At 43.9% G+C, this 16,876-nt stretch overlaps 1 protein-coding gene across 1 annotated transcript; it reads left to right on the top strand.

The window, feature by feature from the left end:
* Positions 1 to 924: 924 nt before the first annotated feature.
* On the top strand, positions 925 to 3,576 carry LOC142540140 (ubiquitin-conjugating enzyme E2 variant 1C-like). Its single transcript, XM_075646083.1, has 4 exons — positions 925 to 1,093; positions 1,826 to 1,965; positions 2,587 to 2,712; positions 3,132 to 3,576. Exons 1-4 carry the CDS (start codon positions 1,060 to 1,062, stop codon positions 3,270 to 3,272), a joined length of 441 nt encoding a protein of 146 aa, XP_075502198.1. The 5' UTR covers positions 925 to 1,059; the 3' UTR covers positions 3,273 to 3,576.
* The last annotated feature ends 13,300 nt before the right edge of the window (positions 3,577 to 16,876 follow it).

The following is a 16,876-nucleotide window of genomic DNA, read 5'->3' as shown; positions in this document are numbered from 1 at the left end:
TCCTCTAATCTTTCACGGCATGATTTCTCTGTTGGGTGTCGCTGTATTTTGTGCAAGTTTGTCATGGATAGTGAAGGTTTTATGTTTCGCTTGGACTGATGGATTTGTTTTCAAATTTCTGTTACTTATTTGGATTGACTAAATATTATTGAGTTTCAATAATTCGATAAAGCAAAAACTTGTGTGAGACGAGTCGTATTTTGTGATACGGATCTTCTATTTGGGTTATCACGAAAAAATATTATTTTTTATATTAAGAGTATTATTTTTTATTGTGAATATCGGTAGGGTTGACTCGTCTCACATATAAAGATTCATGAGAGTATTATTTTTTATTGTGAATATCGGTAGGGTTGACTCGTTTCACATATAAAGATTCATGAGATTGTTTTACAAGAGACCTATTCTTAGGTTAAATAATTTAAATAGAATGTAAATGACATACTTATACGATGAATAGTTGAATAGTTGTTGAATATTTTCTCAAAAAGGCTGTCAGTGCTCACTTGTGCGCGGTAGTATACCTGCTCAACAACAGTAGCTGATGAGTGTATTGGTTATTTTTAAATTATTTTTTTATTAATAATATTCTATAAATACTCTTTTTTTATCAAAGAACAAAAATAATTTTGACCATATAACAAGTATTTTTATTAAATAAATTTTTCATAAATGAAAAATATACAGTTTATCGGGATAAAATTAAAAATAAAGTTACCAGTAAAAAAATATTTTATACATTTTTTTAAGTATACAAAAATTTATTTGATTTTCTCAAATATATATCTAATAGAGTGAATTTATAATAATAGAAAATTTTAAAAAAAATTAAAATTTATAAATAAGTTATATAAATTTAATAATAAAAATAATTTTATTGTTTTTAAAAATTCAAATCCCATTAAATCCTCATTCTTTGTAAGATTTACTCCTTCGAAGTCCCAATCATCAATCTCTCTTAAAATCTCAAGATTATATCAACGCCGTCTTCTCCAAAATATCTTTCTTGCTGCGATTGGCTTCGATCTCTTTTCATATCCTGATTCTCGTATAGACGCCATGACCCTCTGTTCGGGAGGATCCAGCATCGTGGGTCAGCTCTCTTTCCGTTCACGAAGAAAAAGTTTTTTGAAATGATTTATTCTTTCAATCTCTTGTTTTCTCTGAATTTTTTTTGCCGATTTTTCATGGTTAATCTGCAAAATGGTTGTTGGATTTTGTGAAAAATAGTGCGTGGGCGCATACTATATTGAACAGTTGGTGTAAGAGTGAAAATGCTGGATTTTTTTTTTATGTGCTGGTAGTTCTTTTTGAGTTGATTGATCAAATTATGCCTATGGATATTAATTTATGCTTCTGTTGATTATCTAAACCCTTTTGTGTTGTTAACTTCGGAAAAGTGTTATTGAAAGGTATTTTGTGATGGAGTTGATTAATCTAGCTTCTATTTGATTTCTTTACTTTTAATGGATGACTTGTTGGATAATTTATCATCCTGTGAATATTTGTAAGCGCGTTAGAATTTTGATTTCTTCTCAGTCGCTAGATTGTTTCTGCGTGTTATCGACGGGACTGTGTTTATTAACAGTGTTTACTTTATGTGCGAAATGTCACAGTTATTACTGGTTCTTTGAGTAGTAGTGAGGAAAAGATTGAGATGGTTTTATTTAGATTTTTCATTTCATGAATATCATGGGAACCAAATTTCCAGCTATAAGCTCAGGAAACATGTACTTGGTTTTATTCAACTTACTCCTTTTGGCGTTTAAGTGTTTGCATGATATGTTTGTAATTTAACATCTGAAAACTTCATACTTTTTTGCAGTCCCTCGAAACTTCAGGTTGCTTGAGGAACTCGAACGTGGAGAAAAGGGAATTGGAGATGGCACTGTAAGCTATGGAATGGATGACGGAGATGACATTTATATGCGATCCTGGACTGGTACCATAATAGGTCCTCACAATGTGAGCATCTTCTTACATGTCATCTCATTTTGATGGGCAGTGATGTGAATTCAAACCTTTTCTTGTGCATCGGTGCATTATACATTTAATCTTTTACAAGAGAATTCATAGATGATTAGTACTCCATAGACACTATAAAAAATATATATTTTATCGTGTGAGGATTATGGATACAAGGTTTCCGAGTTGCTTCATCTATGTTAAGTGGAATTGTTTGTAGGTTTAAGTTATGTTAGTTAGTAATGCTAGAATCCATTGCCTGTGGTGATTGTTCAGTGGATATGAATGTATCCTTTTGTGTTGGGATGAATCCCATTAAAATTTTAATGCTACATTAGATGACAGCGCTGCATTAGTACTTGACGTTCATCCTACAAACTTTTATAGACTCCTTAAAAATATTTTGCGCTGTAATTACTTTAGTTGTAGATTGTGATCATATTTCAGTAGAATGGCTCTAATTTCAGCAAGTGTGCTTTCATTTCTCGAGAGAACATAAATTTTCTAATGCGTATTGCCCCCATTAAATGTTGAGCTTAGTAGCTGACTGTAGTTTGTTAAATATTTTTCACCTAAATCCGTCCCAATAACTTGAATGCGTTGAAATCTTTTTCCTGTTAGTCTGTACATGACGGGCGAATATACCAGTTGAAGCTCTTTTGCGACAAAGATTATCCAGAGAAGCCTCCTGCAGTCCGTTTCCATTCTCGGATTAACATGACATGCGTAAACCATGAAAATGGAGCGGTATGAACACAAGTATCTCATATCTATCTCAATACTTTTGTCATAGAGAGACCTTGTCACTGTATCGTTTTGAGATTGTGAATATAGAAATAAACTAGTTTGTTTAAATATTTTTCTGCTTTATACTTGCATCAAGGCTTGTATCATAGTTATTCGCATACAGACAAGACTAGGTGTAAGATGGAGTTGAATGATTTTTCTTGTTTTTTAATGTCACTTCAATCTATCTATATGGGGATAAAATCTCATCTTTTGAGCTCTAAACTCTCTTGAAACCTTTTTTCCCCTGGGTTTTATGTTGATTTTTCCACGAAACACCATTTTATTAAATTCTCATCAAGTTAAGTGTATTTTGTAACTCCTAGCTCTGTCAAAGCATGTACAAGTGGAATTATTGATGTGTGATCTCTACCATATAGGTGGAAGCAAAAAAGTTTGGACTTCTGTCAAATTGGCAAAGAGAGTACACCATGGAAGACTTACTGACTCAGTTGAAGAAAGAGATGGCTGCTCCTCATAACCGTAAGCTGGTCCAGCCCCCCGAAGGTACCTATTTCTAGTGTAAAGATACCGAATCAGGCTCCATAATATCTGTGTTTAGTAATTGGATTAAGATGTTAAGGGGAATGCATCAACTCTCATGGATTCATGATTTATTCTTCCGCTGCTGCCGCCGCTGCTGCACCCCATTTGTGAAACTGTGTTGTTGGTATGTTTGGTTAATGGAATTTCTGTTTAAGATGATCAAATGTAATTTGTATCAACATTTCAGCTTTGGACTTGATCCGTGAAGGTTAAGTCGAAGGTTATAATGCCTTAGAATTCCAAAAGTAGTAATAATATCAATTCTCTTGTTTGTTGTTACCGGGATCATAACCTTAAGGTGCCTTTTGATTGTTTGGCTTAATGATAATATTCAAGATAATTTTCACATTACGGACTATGCTTTGTATGTCGTAGATACACTGTCATGCCATTTTCAAATAAAATTTTAGATAAAGAAAAAATTATACCAGTATTATTATATTCTAAAAAAAATATTTCACATAAAATTTGAATTTAATATACATACATATATAACTTCTCAAAAATCGCTAACACGTAATTTAGATATTAATATGCGATGATAAAGAAGTAAACTTAATCAGCTGGCACTCTGCTAATCAAGGTTGACCGGGTAAAAATCCAACTTTAAATAAACTGAATCAGTAAACTTCGAAGCAAGTCTTTTGTTTTTGTGAGAATGTCAGATCTTATTCGTATTTGAAATAAAAAATATTATCTTATTCGTATTTGAAATAAAAAATAATATTTTGACCTAAAAAATAATATTTTTTCGTGAGTCGAATTGGATATTTGCATCACAATTTTTATTTTTTTTAGAATGGTTTCTTTCATGAGAAAACGAGATTTTGTTTTCAAAGATAAATATCTGACAAACGGGTTTGAGCGGATTAATAGTTGGCAATTGGGTTGATCCAGTCATGTCTGGGTTCAATCGGGCCGATTTCTTTGTGGGTACGGACCCGATATACGTATACCATATCCAGGCAACTGCTATCTAGATCCCAGCATGGCCACCGTTGAATCGTCCATCACTAATGATGTTGCTGAAATCGGTGATGCTAACTAGGAGGTCGGATCTTCACTGGTGGAGCTCGGATAACACTCTAGGAGAGGGGCTTGGGGGTCGGATATTCGCCTTGGGAGCTCGGATCGGACACCTCGAAATCAAGAAACACAAACAAGAGTGTTAGAAGGGGGCCGGAAGGTTGTTCCGACGTAGCCCCTCCGACGCTCAAGTCAGAGAATAGAAAACTGAGAGAATAATGTGCGTGCTGAGAGAATGTGAATATATGAATGAATTAAAACAATGAACGGAACCTGGTATTTATAGGAGAACAACAGAGTCCTAGTTTGGTAGATTTAGATCCTCAGAATCTCCGGAAGATTTGATTAGATATTGCACCGGATTTGGTTTAGATATTGTGCCAGATTTGATTAGATCTTTAATGGGCTTTACCTTTTTGGGCTTTGATCTTTGTGGGCTACGCATCTAACGTCTGAGTCAGAGCTCTCGTAGGTATGAGCCCGCCTGCTGCCAGGACCTTATGGGAGCTCGGCTCGGGAGCTCGGCCGAGACGTCTCCAATCGTCTCGACTTCGCCGTTTTGGAGGTCGGCTCGGCTCCATTTGGGGAGGTCGGCGCGGGAGATCGGCTAAACTTTATGGATCGACGGAACTGCTGATATGGGAGGTCGGCTGGGATGACCTCCCAGATGACCTCCCCCGCTCTTCTGAGTACTGGGCTTCCAACGAAATGGGCCATCGAGAGCGGGCCGAGCCCATCGTCCATCCAGGGGTATCGCGAGTCCCCCCCTCAAGTCGAGCTGACGTTGAAAACCAGAAGCTCGTAGTTGTATGAGCTCTCGGTGGCCTATGATTACTTTGAGCTCAAAACCATTGAACCGTGCTGAGATTAAGATGACCGAGTGACTGGGTGAGCTGACGTTACAAACCAGAGGCTCGTAGTTGCGTGAGCTTTCGGTGGCCCTTGGCTATACTGAGCTTAGAATTTTGTAGGCTGTGCTGATCTTTCGTGACAACGTGCTGGTTGTCCTGATGTGAGAGGCAAAACCTCTAGCCGAGCTGAGTCTTTGGCTTCTTTGACTGTCTTGAGCTGTCAGATGAATTTCCTAACTGAACCGTTCTGCTAGGTAAGGCTCTTTGCTGTGCTGAGTTGACATATTTCTGTTTGAGCTGAGCTGAGACCCGCGGTCCCTAGCCACATTGGATTAGTCATTCTATGACCTGTTCTGAGCTTTGTGAAGGGCTGAGGCGCGTCATTTTTAGCCCTATAGGCTCCCGACCTAAATATGAACCGTCACTGCCACCTGTCAAGCCAACGGCTAGTTGCACGTTTCTCGAGAAGATCCAAGCCGTCCACGTCGCCCGAAATCGATGGTCCGATCTTCTCAAGGTCCCTCTATAAATACCATCCCAACCCCACTCGATCAAACTTTACATTTCGATCTCCTCACCTCGGTTCTGACCCCCCAAAGGAATTCTCCTTTTCCTACTTATTCTAGCTCTCCCAATCCTCAATATGTATTTTTATTATGGTCTCCCCCAATCGTTCTTCCCTGTCGACCTCCGAGGGGATCTTCCGAGAGGTGGATCAGTATGATCCCCACACGGAGGTCGTCTCGGGGTCAGGTGTGTGTCCCGAGGCTCCGAGGGTCAACCCCCGGTTCGTTACTGGTGATGATGGCGCAGCCCTGAACCAGCTCAGTCTCAGCCACCCCATGGAGCCGATCAGGACGTCTGATCCCTGGTTTGAGCTCCACCCTTCGTGGCTGGATGCCTCGGATGAGCCTCGCATCCGAGCTCTCTCTTATGCCCCCTCTGATTATAATTTTATATTCCCTCACTCCGAGGAGAGGGCGAACAACCCCCATCCTGGCTATTACACTTTCTATCAGGACCAACTAGAGGGTGGACTTCGATTCCCTCTACCCCATTTCTTCCAAAAGCTCAGCCAATTCTACCAAATTCACCTCGGCCAGTTTACCCCCAACGCCTTCCGTACCTTGTGTAATTATGTAGTTCTTTTCAAAGCCTTAGGTTTCGAAGTTGACCCTATTTCCTTCTCCCACTTCTACCTCCCTAAGAGGTTAGAAGAGGGTCCCTTCTACTTCTCAGCTCGGCCAAACTGTCAGTTCTTCGAGGGGGCCCCGAGTTCTAACAAATATTGGAAGAACCATTTCTTCTTTGTTCAACCCTCCGATCAGTGGGACATCTGTTCCCAATGGAGGGTTGCTCTCCCCGAGCTCCCCTGTCCCATCTCGGGCTTCCGTAAGAGTGAGGCTTTTCTGGGGCCCTTCGGGGCCATCCAGGGTCGGCGTTTCCATACCCCCACCCTTCTAGCTGAGGACCTCTTGCGCTACTATGGGCTCAGCTCGGCCAAAGTCACTCCCAAGGGCGATGAGGGTATGGAACTCAGCTCGTCCTAATACTCAGCAAAAATTTTATATATATATATATATATATATTTTGACACGTATATTTATGATAGATCTGACTTCCCCTTTATTTTTTACTTGTGTTAGCAAGTAGAGTCATGAATGCCCTGATCCAAAAGGTTGCAGCCCGCAAGAGGCAGCAGGCCAGCTCGGATGCTGCGAGCAAAGGCAAGGTTGTGGTTGCCGAGGCTAGTACTGAGGAGGTCACTGTGGTGGCCGTTACCGAGGCTCTGGAGGCTTCTCAGAGTGCACCCTCCAGGAAGCGCCGTGCCCCGGGCACCCCTGGCCCAGTGGATCAGTCCGGCAGCAGCGGGGAGCTCGGGCCTTTTCAGAATGAGGCTGTGCCCCTGCGTCAGTTTAGGCCGGACCCTCGCTCCAAGGTCCTCCGTTGCAGATCCAACCTCTACGACATGTACCGGGATGACCTCCGGATAATGGGTCGGGGCCCACTTCTCTGGCTGGAGCCATGCTGCGGGACGTCGTCTCGCAGGCTGATGCCGACTTCCTTGAAGAGCTCAATTGGTCGGAGCTCGTCTCTAGGTCAACTTCTGCCAGCGCTGAGGTGATTATCTCTCTTCTATCTCTCTCTCTCTTTTTTTTTTTTGACCGCTCCCTTTGTTCAGGCTGTCTTACTGAATGCCGAGGTGGCCTTCCGGGCCACCAATTTTTGGAAGCAATCCTCCAAGGATACGAGGGCCTTGCAGACCACCTCAGCCGAGCTGGAGAAAAAGCTGGCTGACCTTACGGAGGCCCTGGAGAAGGAAAAGGCCAATTCGAAGAGGCGGGAGGATGATATGCGCCAGGGCTTTGCAGCGGAGGCCCTGAAATTAAAGAATGAGCTACGAGTGGCGGAGGTCCGACTCGAGGCGTCTCAGGAGGAGATTAAAGCTGCTCAGGAGGTTGCCAAGGTCGCTCTTGCCGACCTAGAAAAGGGGTCTGAGGCTTTCAAGGAGGACTTCCTGAAGTCCGAAGAATTTGCCCTTACCGTTGCTGAGAAGGCCCTTGGCTTCATATACGTAGGTTTTGACGGTGCTGTAGCTCAGTTCAAGGAGGCTGGTTACCCTCCGGAGGGATCCTCAGCTGATTTTCTTGATGCTCAAAAGATTGTGGATAACCTCCCCCCGGAAGTCTGAGTAGCTAGGCTCCCCACCCCAGGTCCTTTTCATTTTTATTCCCTTTATCCTTGTACTGAATATTAATGAAGACTCATTTCATTATTTCGTCTCTTGTGAGGTCAGCAAAACGCTTAGGGAAAAATAACCTGATGACGCCCTGATAGAGATCGGCCGTGCTTTTGGAGCTCGGCCTAGAACTTGCTAAAATCAATTTAATGAAATCACTCTGGGCCCTAAGAGATCGGCCCAGAACTCAATAAACTAATAAACCAGTGAGGTCACGCTGAGAGAGATCGGCTGGGCTCCTGGAGCTCGGCCTAGAACTTGATAAAATCAATTTAATGAAATCACTCTGGGCCCTAAGAGATCGGCTCGGAACTCAATAAACTAATAAACCAGTGAGGTCGCGCTGAGAGAGATCGGCTGGGCTCCTGGAGCTCGGCCTAGAACTTGATAAAATCAATTTAATGAAATCACTCTGGGCCCTAAGAGATCGGCCCAGAACTCAATAAACTAATAAACCAGTGAGGTCACGCTGAGAGAGGTCGGCTGGGCTCTTGGAGCTCGGCCAGACACGATAAAATAGTAAACCAATGAGGTCACATGGAGAGAGGTCGGCTGGGCTCCTGGAGCTCGGCCCGACACAACAAAATAATAAACCAATGTCACGCTGAGAGAGGTCGGCTGGGCTCTTGGAGCTCGGCCCAACACTCAACAATTGGTAAGATAAAACAGCGGTGAGATCGGCTCGGCCATGGGAGCTCGGTCAGACACAATAATATGCCGTGAGAGATGAGCTCGGCCCCAGGAGCTCGGCATAATACTTGACGACCACTGAACCGTAAAGTTTATGCCGAGCTGAGGTCAGCTCTGGGCTCCTGAACTGTCTGAGGGTGAAAACCTTTACACTTGGCGTAACCAAGATGAGGTGAGCACTGGTGCTCCAGAGATGAGATGAGCTCTGGGCTCCTGAATTGAGATGAGCTCTGGGCTCCTGAATTGATGAGGGTGAAAACCCTTTTCATACTTGGCGTAACCAAGATGAGGTGAGCACTGGTGCTCCTGAGATGAGATGAGCTCTGGGCTCCTGAATTGAGATGAGCTCTGGGCTCCTGAATTGCTGAGGGTGAAAACCCTTTTCATACTTGGCGTAACCAAGATGAGGTGAGCACTGGTGCTCCTGAGATGAGATGAGCTCTGGGCTCCTGAATTGTGATGAGCACTGGGCTCCTGAATTGAGATGAGCTCTGGGCTCCTGAATTGCTGAGGGTGAAAACCCTTTTCATACTTGGCGTAACCAAGATGAGGTGAGCACTGGTGCTCCTGAGATGAGATGAGCTCTGGGCTCCTGAATTGCTGAGGGTGAAAACCCCTTTTCTGCAATAATAATAATTTCTAACACAAAATGCATAATTTGATTAATATATTTGAATAAAGCATTAAAACCTGACGTCCTTGCATCGAAAGTAAATGACATAAAAAACTAAAGCTTCTAACAATATCTAAGCATAATATTTGCGGAGGTGATAAGCATTCCATGGCCTCTTCAATTTCTTCCCTGCCCAGTCTTCTAAGTAATAGGCACCTGAGCTAAGCTTCTCCACTACTTTGAACGGTCCTTCCCATCTTGAATCGAGCTTTCCGACCTTCTCTTCTTGAACCTTCTTCCAAACTAGGTCTCCAACCTGGAAGCTCTTCTGAATGACCTTCTTATTGTAAGACTGGGCTATGCGTCTCTTGTAAGCTTCCATTCTTATGGCCGCGACTTCCCTCTTTTCTTCCAGGAAATCCAAGTCTGCTGCTCGCCTCTCATTGTTTTGCTCATCATAGAATATTACGCGAGGTGTCTCTTCACCGATCTCCGCCGGAAGCACGGCTTCATTTCCATAGACCAGGCTGAAAGGCGTCTCCCCCGTGCCTATCTTAGAAGTAGTCCTGTATGACCAAAGCACGCTGGGGAGTTCCTCCACCCAATTACCTTTTGCGTTCCCAAGTCTGGTCTTCAGGCTCTGCACTAAGGATCTGTTAGTGACCTCCACTTGGCCATTGCACTGAGGGTAGGCCACAGAGGTGAAGTGCTGCTGGATCTTCATCTCTTTACACCAGGCTTGGATCCGGCTTCCTTGAAATTGTCTTCCATTGTCAGATATCAACTTCCTCGGGACCCCGAACCTGCAGACAATGTTCTTCCAGAGAAATTTGAGTACCTCATTTTCAGTTATCCTAGCCAAAGCCTCAGCCTCCACCCATTTTGAAAAGTAATCTATAGCAACAAGCAAGAACTTTTTCTGAGCTGGGGCCGTGGGAAAAGGTCCCACAATGTCGATCCCCCATTGGTCAAATGGGCAGGCTGCCACAATACTCTTCATTAGTGCCGCCGGTTGATGTTGGAGTTTAGCATGACGTTGGCAGCTGTCGCATGAGATGACGATGGCTAGAGCGTCTTTTAACATAGTGGGCCAGAAATATCCGGCCAAGAGTGCCTTTCGCGCTAGAAGGTAAGATCCCAAGTGATTTCCGCAACAGCCTTCATGAATCTCCCTTAGCACATAGTTAGATTGCTTGGGACCCAAGCACTTGAGAAGAGGCCGAGAGGCTGACCTCTTGTAAAGAGTTCCGTTGACCAGTATGAACCGAAGGCTCCTTCGCTTCATCCTGTATGCCTTTTTTGGATCTTCGGGGAGCACTCCATCTTTCATGTAATCCAATAACTCGGCGCGCCAGTCATTGTCTTTGAGCTCAGGAGAGGGGTAGTGCAAAGAAGGACTTAGTTCTACTTGGACCACCACCTCTCTTGATTTCCAACTGTGGAGTGAGCTTGCCATTTTTGCGAGGGAGTCGGCTCCCTCATTCTCCTCCCTGGGGATCTGCTTAAAAACCAGTTCTGTAAAGAGTTCTTTAGCCGCCTCCACCGCTTTTACGTATTCTATCAGTCTTTCATTCTTGATATCATAGGATCCATTCATTTGGTTGGCCACCAGCTGAGAATCAGAGAAGATGTGGACCCGAGCAGCTCCGACTTGCCGTGCTGCTCTTAGACCCGCTAAGACCGCCTCGTATTCTGCCTCATTGTTGGATGCCCTAAAGTCTAGTCTCACAGCTAACTTTAGTTCATCCCCTTTCAGAGAGATCAATAACACACCGACTCCACTGCCTTCATTGGCGGATGAACCATCCACATATACTTTCCAAAGATCTTCTATATCAACATGCAAAGTCTCAGCAAGAAAATCGGCCAAAGCTTGTGCCTTTATTGCGGTCCTGGGTCCATATTGAATGTCATATTCTCCCATTTCGGTGGTCCATTTCACCAACCTTCCCGAGATATCAGCATGAGTCATTATCTTCCCGAGAGGACTGTTAGTGAGGACCATAATGGGGTGAGATAGAAAGTATGGCCTCAGTCTTCGAGCGGTTGTGACCAAAGCCAGAGCAAGCTTCTCCACAACTGTATATCTGAGCTCCGCTCCTTTGAGGGCATGAGAAATGTAATATACTGGGCTTTGTTCGGTGCCTTTCTGTCTGACCAAGACTGAACTGACAGCCATCTCAGTGGCCGAGAGATAGACATATAATGGTTCCCCTGAGGCTGGCTTGGCTAATATGGGGAGCTCCGCCAAATGCTTCTTTAGATCATCGAATGCCTTCACGCATTCTTCATCCCACTCGAACTTCTTAGCTTTCCTGAGAACTTGGAAGAAGGGCAGACTTCGATGCGCCGCTCTTGAAATGAATCGAGACAAAGCGGCGATTCTCCCGGCAAGCTTCTGGACCTCCTGGAGATTCCCAGGAGGTGTCATAGATTGAATAGCTTTCACTTTCTCAGGATTGGCCTCGATTCCTCTTTCCGTTACCATGTATCCAAGGAACTTTCCACTTCTGACCCCGAAAGTGCACTTTTGGGGGTTGAGTTTTAGCCCGTAAGATCTTAGAGTGGCAAAGGTCTCGCGGAGGTCCTCTATGAGATCGGTTGAATTCTTGGACTTTATAAGAATATCATCCACATAAACTTCCACATTTCTTCCGACCTGAGCTGAGAAAACTTTGTCCATGAGCCTTTGATAGGTGGCTCCCGCATTTTTTAAACCGAAAGGCATCACCACATAACAGAACGTCCCTTCGGAGGTGATGAAACTCACTTTGTCCTGGTCTTCCTCTGCTAGGGGGATCTGATGGTATCCCTGATAGGCATCCATCAAACATAAGTACTGATAACCTGCGGTGGAGTCAACCAGTTGGTCTATCCTCGGCAAGGGGTAGAAATATTTTGGACAAGCCTTGTTAAGATCTCTGAAGTCGACGCACATTCTCCATTTTCGGAGCTCTTGGGGACCAGGACAACATTTGATAGCCATGTTGGGAAAAAGACCTCCTTAATGTGCCCTGCCTTAAGGAGCTCGTCTACCTGTTCTTTTATTACTTTGTCCTTCTCGGGACCAAAATGCCTTTTCTTCTGTTTGACTGGCCGTGCTTCAGGAAATATATTGAGGCGGTGTTCCATTATCTCGGGGCTGACCCCACGGAGCTCTTGTGAGGACCAAGCAAATACATCAAGATTAGCTTTCAAACAGGTCAGCAGATCATGCTTAGTTCCGGGATCAAGATCAGCCGCCACTCTGACGCTCTGTTGGACCCCTATTTCTACTGTTTCTGGCTCCTCTTCTGATGTGAGCTGAACCTCTTTTTTGGAGGTCACATTTGGTTGGGTCACAATCATCCCCACCTCGATCCGAGATCTTTTGACTTCCTGCTTTACCTCATCTACATAACAACGTCGTGAGGATTTCTGATCTCCCCCTACGACTCCCACTTCATTCCCCACAGTATATTTCAGCTTTTGATGGTAGGTGGAGCTTACAGCTCGGAAATCGGCCAGGGCAGGTCGGCCAAGTATACCGTTGTAAGAACAAGGGGCATCCACCACAGTAAAACATGTCATTTTGGTGATGCGGTGCGGTCCCGTCCCTAAAGATAAGGGGAGCATGATTTGTCCAATAGTTTGGACCGCATGTCCTGTGAAGCCAAATAAAGGCGTAGAGATATGATCAAACTCGAAACCTTCCACCTTCATTTGGTCCAGGGTTCTTTTGAAAAGAATATTAACTGAGCTTCCGGTGTCAACAAAGATTCTTGCGACGTCATAGTTAGGGACAGTAAGAGTGTATAATAAGGCATCGTTATGAGGCGCCACAACACCTTTTAGATCATCCGGCCCGAAGCCAATGACGGGGTCGTCTTTGGGGGCAAGGTCTAACCCTAGACTCTCCAATCTCCGCCCATGAGCTTTACGAGCTCTGCCTGAATCTCCGTCGGTGGCGCCGCCCGTTATCATATGGATTATACCTCTGGTCGAATCATTAGCAATCTGTTGGACCTGAGGTCCTTGATGTCGCGAGCAGGAAGAGGCCTGCAGAGAGAATCAGAGGACACAACCTCGGTTGGGTCGGTTCTCCCGGGGTTGTGGCCTCTGATTCATCCCAGGAGGTCCTCGATCCCTTCTATCATCTCGATACCTTCCTTCTGATCGGGCTAAGAGGTTCTTCATGTGAGGGTCTCTTTGCATGATCCTTTGGACCTCTTCACCCAATTTCTGGCAATCATTCGTAACGTGACCGTACTCTTGATGGAACTCACAAAACTTATCTGAGGGAGGTAAACGCGGCCCCTTTTCGGCTTGTTTCGGGCGCTCTAACTTCCTTCTTTCGTCGCAAATTGCCATGGCTCTTTCCAAGCTCATGGCCAAGGGGGCATAGGGGAAGGGTCCAGGACCTCGACCCCTCTCCTCTATTCTCTCTGCAGGCCTCTTCCTGCTCGGCTCCACTTTCTCCTTCCCCTTATCCTTATCGCTGGGTCGAGTATCCACTCGCCTTTGCCTCTGTGCGTCTTCCAGGTTCACATATTTCTCAGCCCGACTCAGGAGTTCATCATAACTTTGAGGGGGTTTCTTCACCAAGGAGTTGAAAAATTGTCCCCCTCGAAGCCCCTACGTGAAGGCATTTACCAAGGTTTCTGTTGTCGCGGCGGGGACCTCCAAGGCTGCACTGTTGAACCGCTTAATGAAGTCCCTCAATGAATCTGCATCTCCTTGTTTCAAACTGAACAATCCCAGGGAGGTCTTCAAGTATCTCTTGCTTGTGGCATACTGGTTTATGAAGAGGGTGCTAAAGTCCCGGAAGCTGGTAATGGAATGTGGTGGGAGCAGATCGAACCACCTCTGAGCAGGTCCTACCAAGGTGGTAAGGAAAACCCGGCATTTGACCCCGTCTGAGTATCGATGGAGAAGGGCGGAATTACTAAACCTCCCCAGGTGTTCTTCAGGGTCAGTACTCCCATCATAATCTTTAATAATTGGCTAGCGGAATTTAACGGGGAGGTCCTCATTCAGTATTTCGGGAGAGAGCGGGCTTTCCTTATCCAGCATAGGAGGTCGGCCTCCCATCTGCCTGCCAAGCCTTCTGACTTCCTCCCATATGGCTTCTAGATGTTCAGGAGGAGGTTTAGGAGGTTGTTGCGGTGGTGGTGACTGGGCTTGATTCCGACGGAGGGCCTCGTCCACAGATCTGTTAATCAACTGGGCCAGTTGGTCTAAGCTAAGATCAGTCATTCTTCCCCCTTGACCCCCTCTGGGACCTCGATTATTGCCTTCGGTACCTTGGTTACCACCTTCATGGCCTCGACCCCCTGCGGGGCCTGTTCTTCTACCTGTTCAGTCCCCACATGCATACGTCTTCTTAGTTTTTCCCACAGACGGCGCCAATTGATGTTGCTGAAATCGGTGATGCTAACTAGGAGGTCGGATCTTCACTGGTGGAGCTCGGATAACACTCTAGGAGGGGGGCTTGGGGGTCGGATATTCGCCTTGGGAGCTCGGATCGGACACCTCGAAATCAAGAAACACAAACAAGGAGTGTTAGAAGGGGGCCGGAAGGTTGTTCCGGCGTAGCCCCTCCGACGCTCAAGTCAGAGAACAGAAAACTGAGAGAGTAATGTGCGTGCTGAGAGAATGTGAATATATGAATGAATTAAAACAATGAACGGAACCTGGTATTTATAGGAGAACAACAGAGTCCTAGTTTGGTAGATTTAGATACTCAGAATCTCCGGAAGATTTGATTAGATATTGCACCGGATTTGGTTTAGATATTGTGCCAGATTTGATTAGATCTTTAATGGGTTTCACCTTTCTGGGCTTTGATCTTTGTGGGCTACGCACCTAACGTCTGAGTCAGAGCTCTCGTAGGTATGAGCCCGCCTGCCGCCAGGACCTTATGGGAGCTCGGCCGAGACGTCTCCAATCGTCTCGACTTCGCCGTTTTGGAGGTCGGCTCGGCTCCATTTGGGGAGGTCGGCGCGGGAGATCGGCTAAACTTTCTGGATCGACGGAACTGCTGATATGGCAGGTCGGCTGGGATGACCTCCCAGATGACCTCCCCCGCTCTTCTGAGTACTTGGCTTCCAACGAAATGGGCCATCGAGAGCGGGCCGAGCCCATCGTCCATCCGGGGGTATCAACTAACATTACACCTTATCAAAACAATAACGAGGAGCGACCTCCCGGAAACCCTGTCGGAGACAGTGATATGATGTGAAGCACTTGACCCAATTCTGCACGGGGATTTGGATATAGTGGCTCGGTCGTTGGGGGTGGAATGTCATGCTGGAAAGTTCCATGAGGACGGGTCGGACGATAGCTTCCTTACATGGCAGGCGTTTGCGGAGAGAATAAGTGTATCTTTTGCATTCGGGTCTGACTACCGATAATAACTTCATATATCTACAATGCACAGCTGGCTCAATCCCTTCCGAAATTACAAGGAAATCTTGAACTTGTAGAATTCGGGTTCCTATTTTGATAAGTTGCATGATACATATTGTGACTGCGATATTTGTTTAGACAAATTAAAGTTGATTGGAATGGTTCACCATCTCGGCCGGGGATACAACGAAAAGGACCAATTACAGAAATGTCCGACCCTTTGCTTTTAAGATAGTAGTCTAGCCAAGACAACAGTTTTTAGGTCTTTAATAAATGTCATATAATCTCACCTAAACAAACAAATAAATCATGAAAAACTGATATAATTAAACTGGACCACAGTTAGGTCGATGTGATGGGACACAGATTTTAATAAATAACGTCTTCAAATTCCTCAACAAGTTCGTTCATTCAACTTCTACCAGTATTAAATTGTCTGGTCAGACAATTTAATTTGGTGAAGATTAAATAAAGATTTAAAAAATAGAAAATTAATAAATACCATATACATATACAAGTCGGGTTCTCTAAATTGATTGATGGCTATATATTATTTACATGCCAATTTTATGAGAATCTTTTGATTATTTCAGAACGTTTTATCACGAGATACTGGATGAAAAGACTAAAATAAAAAAAAATGTGAAAAAAATTGAAAAACATATATATATTGTTTGCTCCTGTATCCATACCAAACCTCTGGAGTAGAGCCTCCAACAATTAAGGCATAGTTTGGTACATGGGATAAGGGAGGGATTGATAAATAATCATCCTTATCTCATGTTTGGTATCTTTTTAAAAAGCCCATGATATTATCATGGGCCTTTGATAAATAATTTTTTAGAAGGATAAAATGTACATTCTATTAGGTGTGATAATTTTAATTTAATGATAAAATACACTACAAATGACTTAATTGCCCTCAATTTATAAATGATTTTTATAAATCTATGCTAGTAGGTAGAAATTAAAATCAAATAAATATTTTTATTTATTTTTATATATTATATAATATGATAATTATATAAATGAATTCGAGATAATTATATAAATAATTTTTATAAATATCAATAAAATTATTAGTATCACTCGATTAACCTTAAAAATTGATATTTAACTTGACTCACAAACTCAAAGGCTCAATTATCATATTATATAATATATAAAATTAGGTAAAAATAAATAAATCATGCAAGCACTATCGGCGCATGAACAGATAAAAAATATGAACTCAAGCAACAACTTTGAAATTATAAAATTCATTATAATAAG

The sequence above is a fragment of the Primulina tabacum genome, chromosome 3 (assembly GCF_025594145.1).
Source record: "Primulina tabacum isolate GXHZ01 chromosome 3, ASM2559414v2, whole genome shotgun sequence".
Lineage (NCBI taxonomy): Eukaryota > Viridiplantae > Streptophyta > Magnoliopsida > Lamiales > Gesneriaceae > Primulina > Primulina tabacum.
The sequence above is the reverse complement of the archived record's forward strand: the minus strand, read 5'-3'. Positions and strand labels throughout refer to the sequence as shown.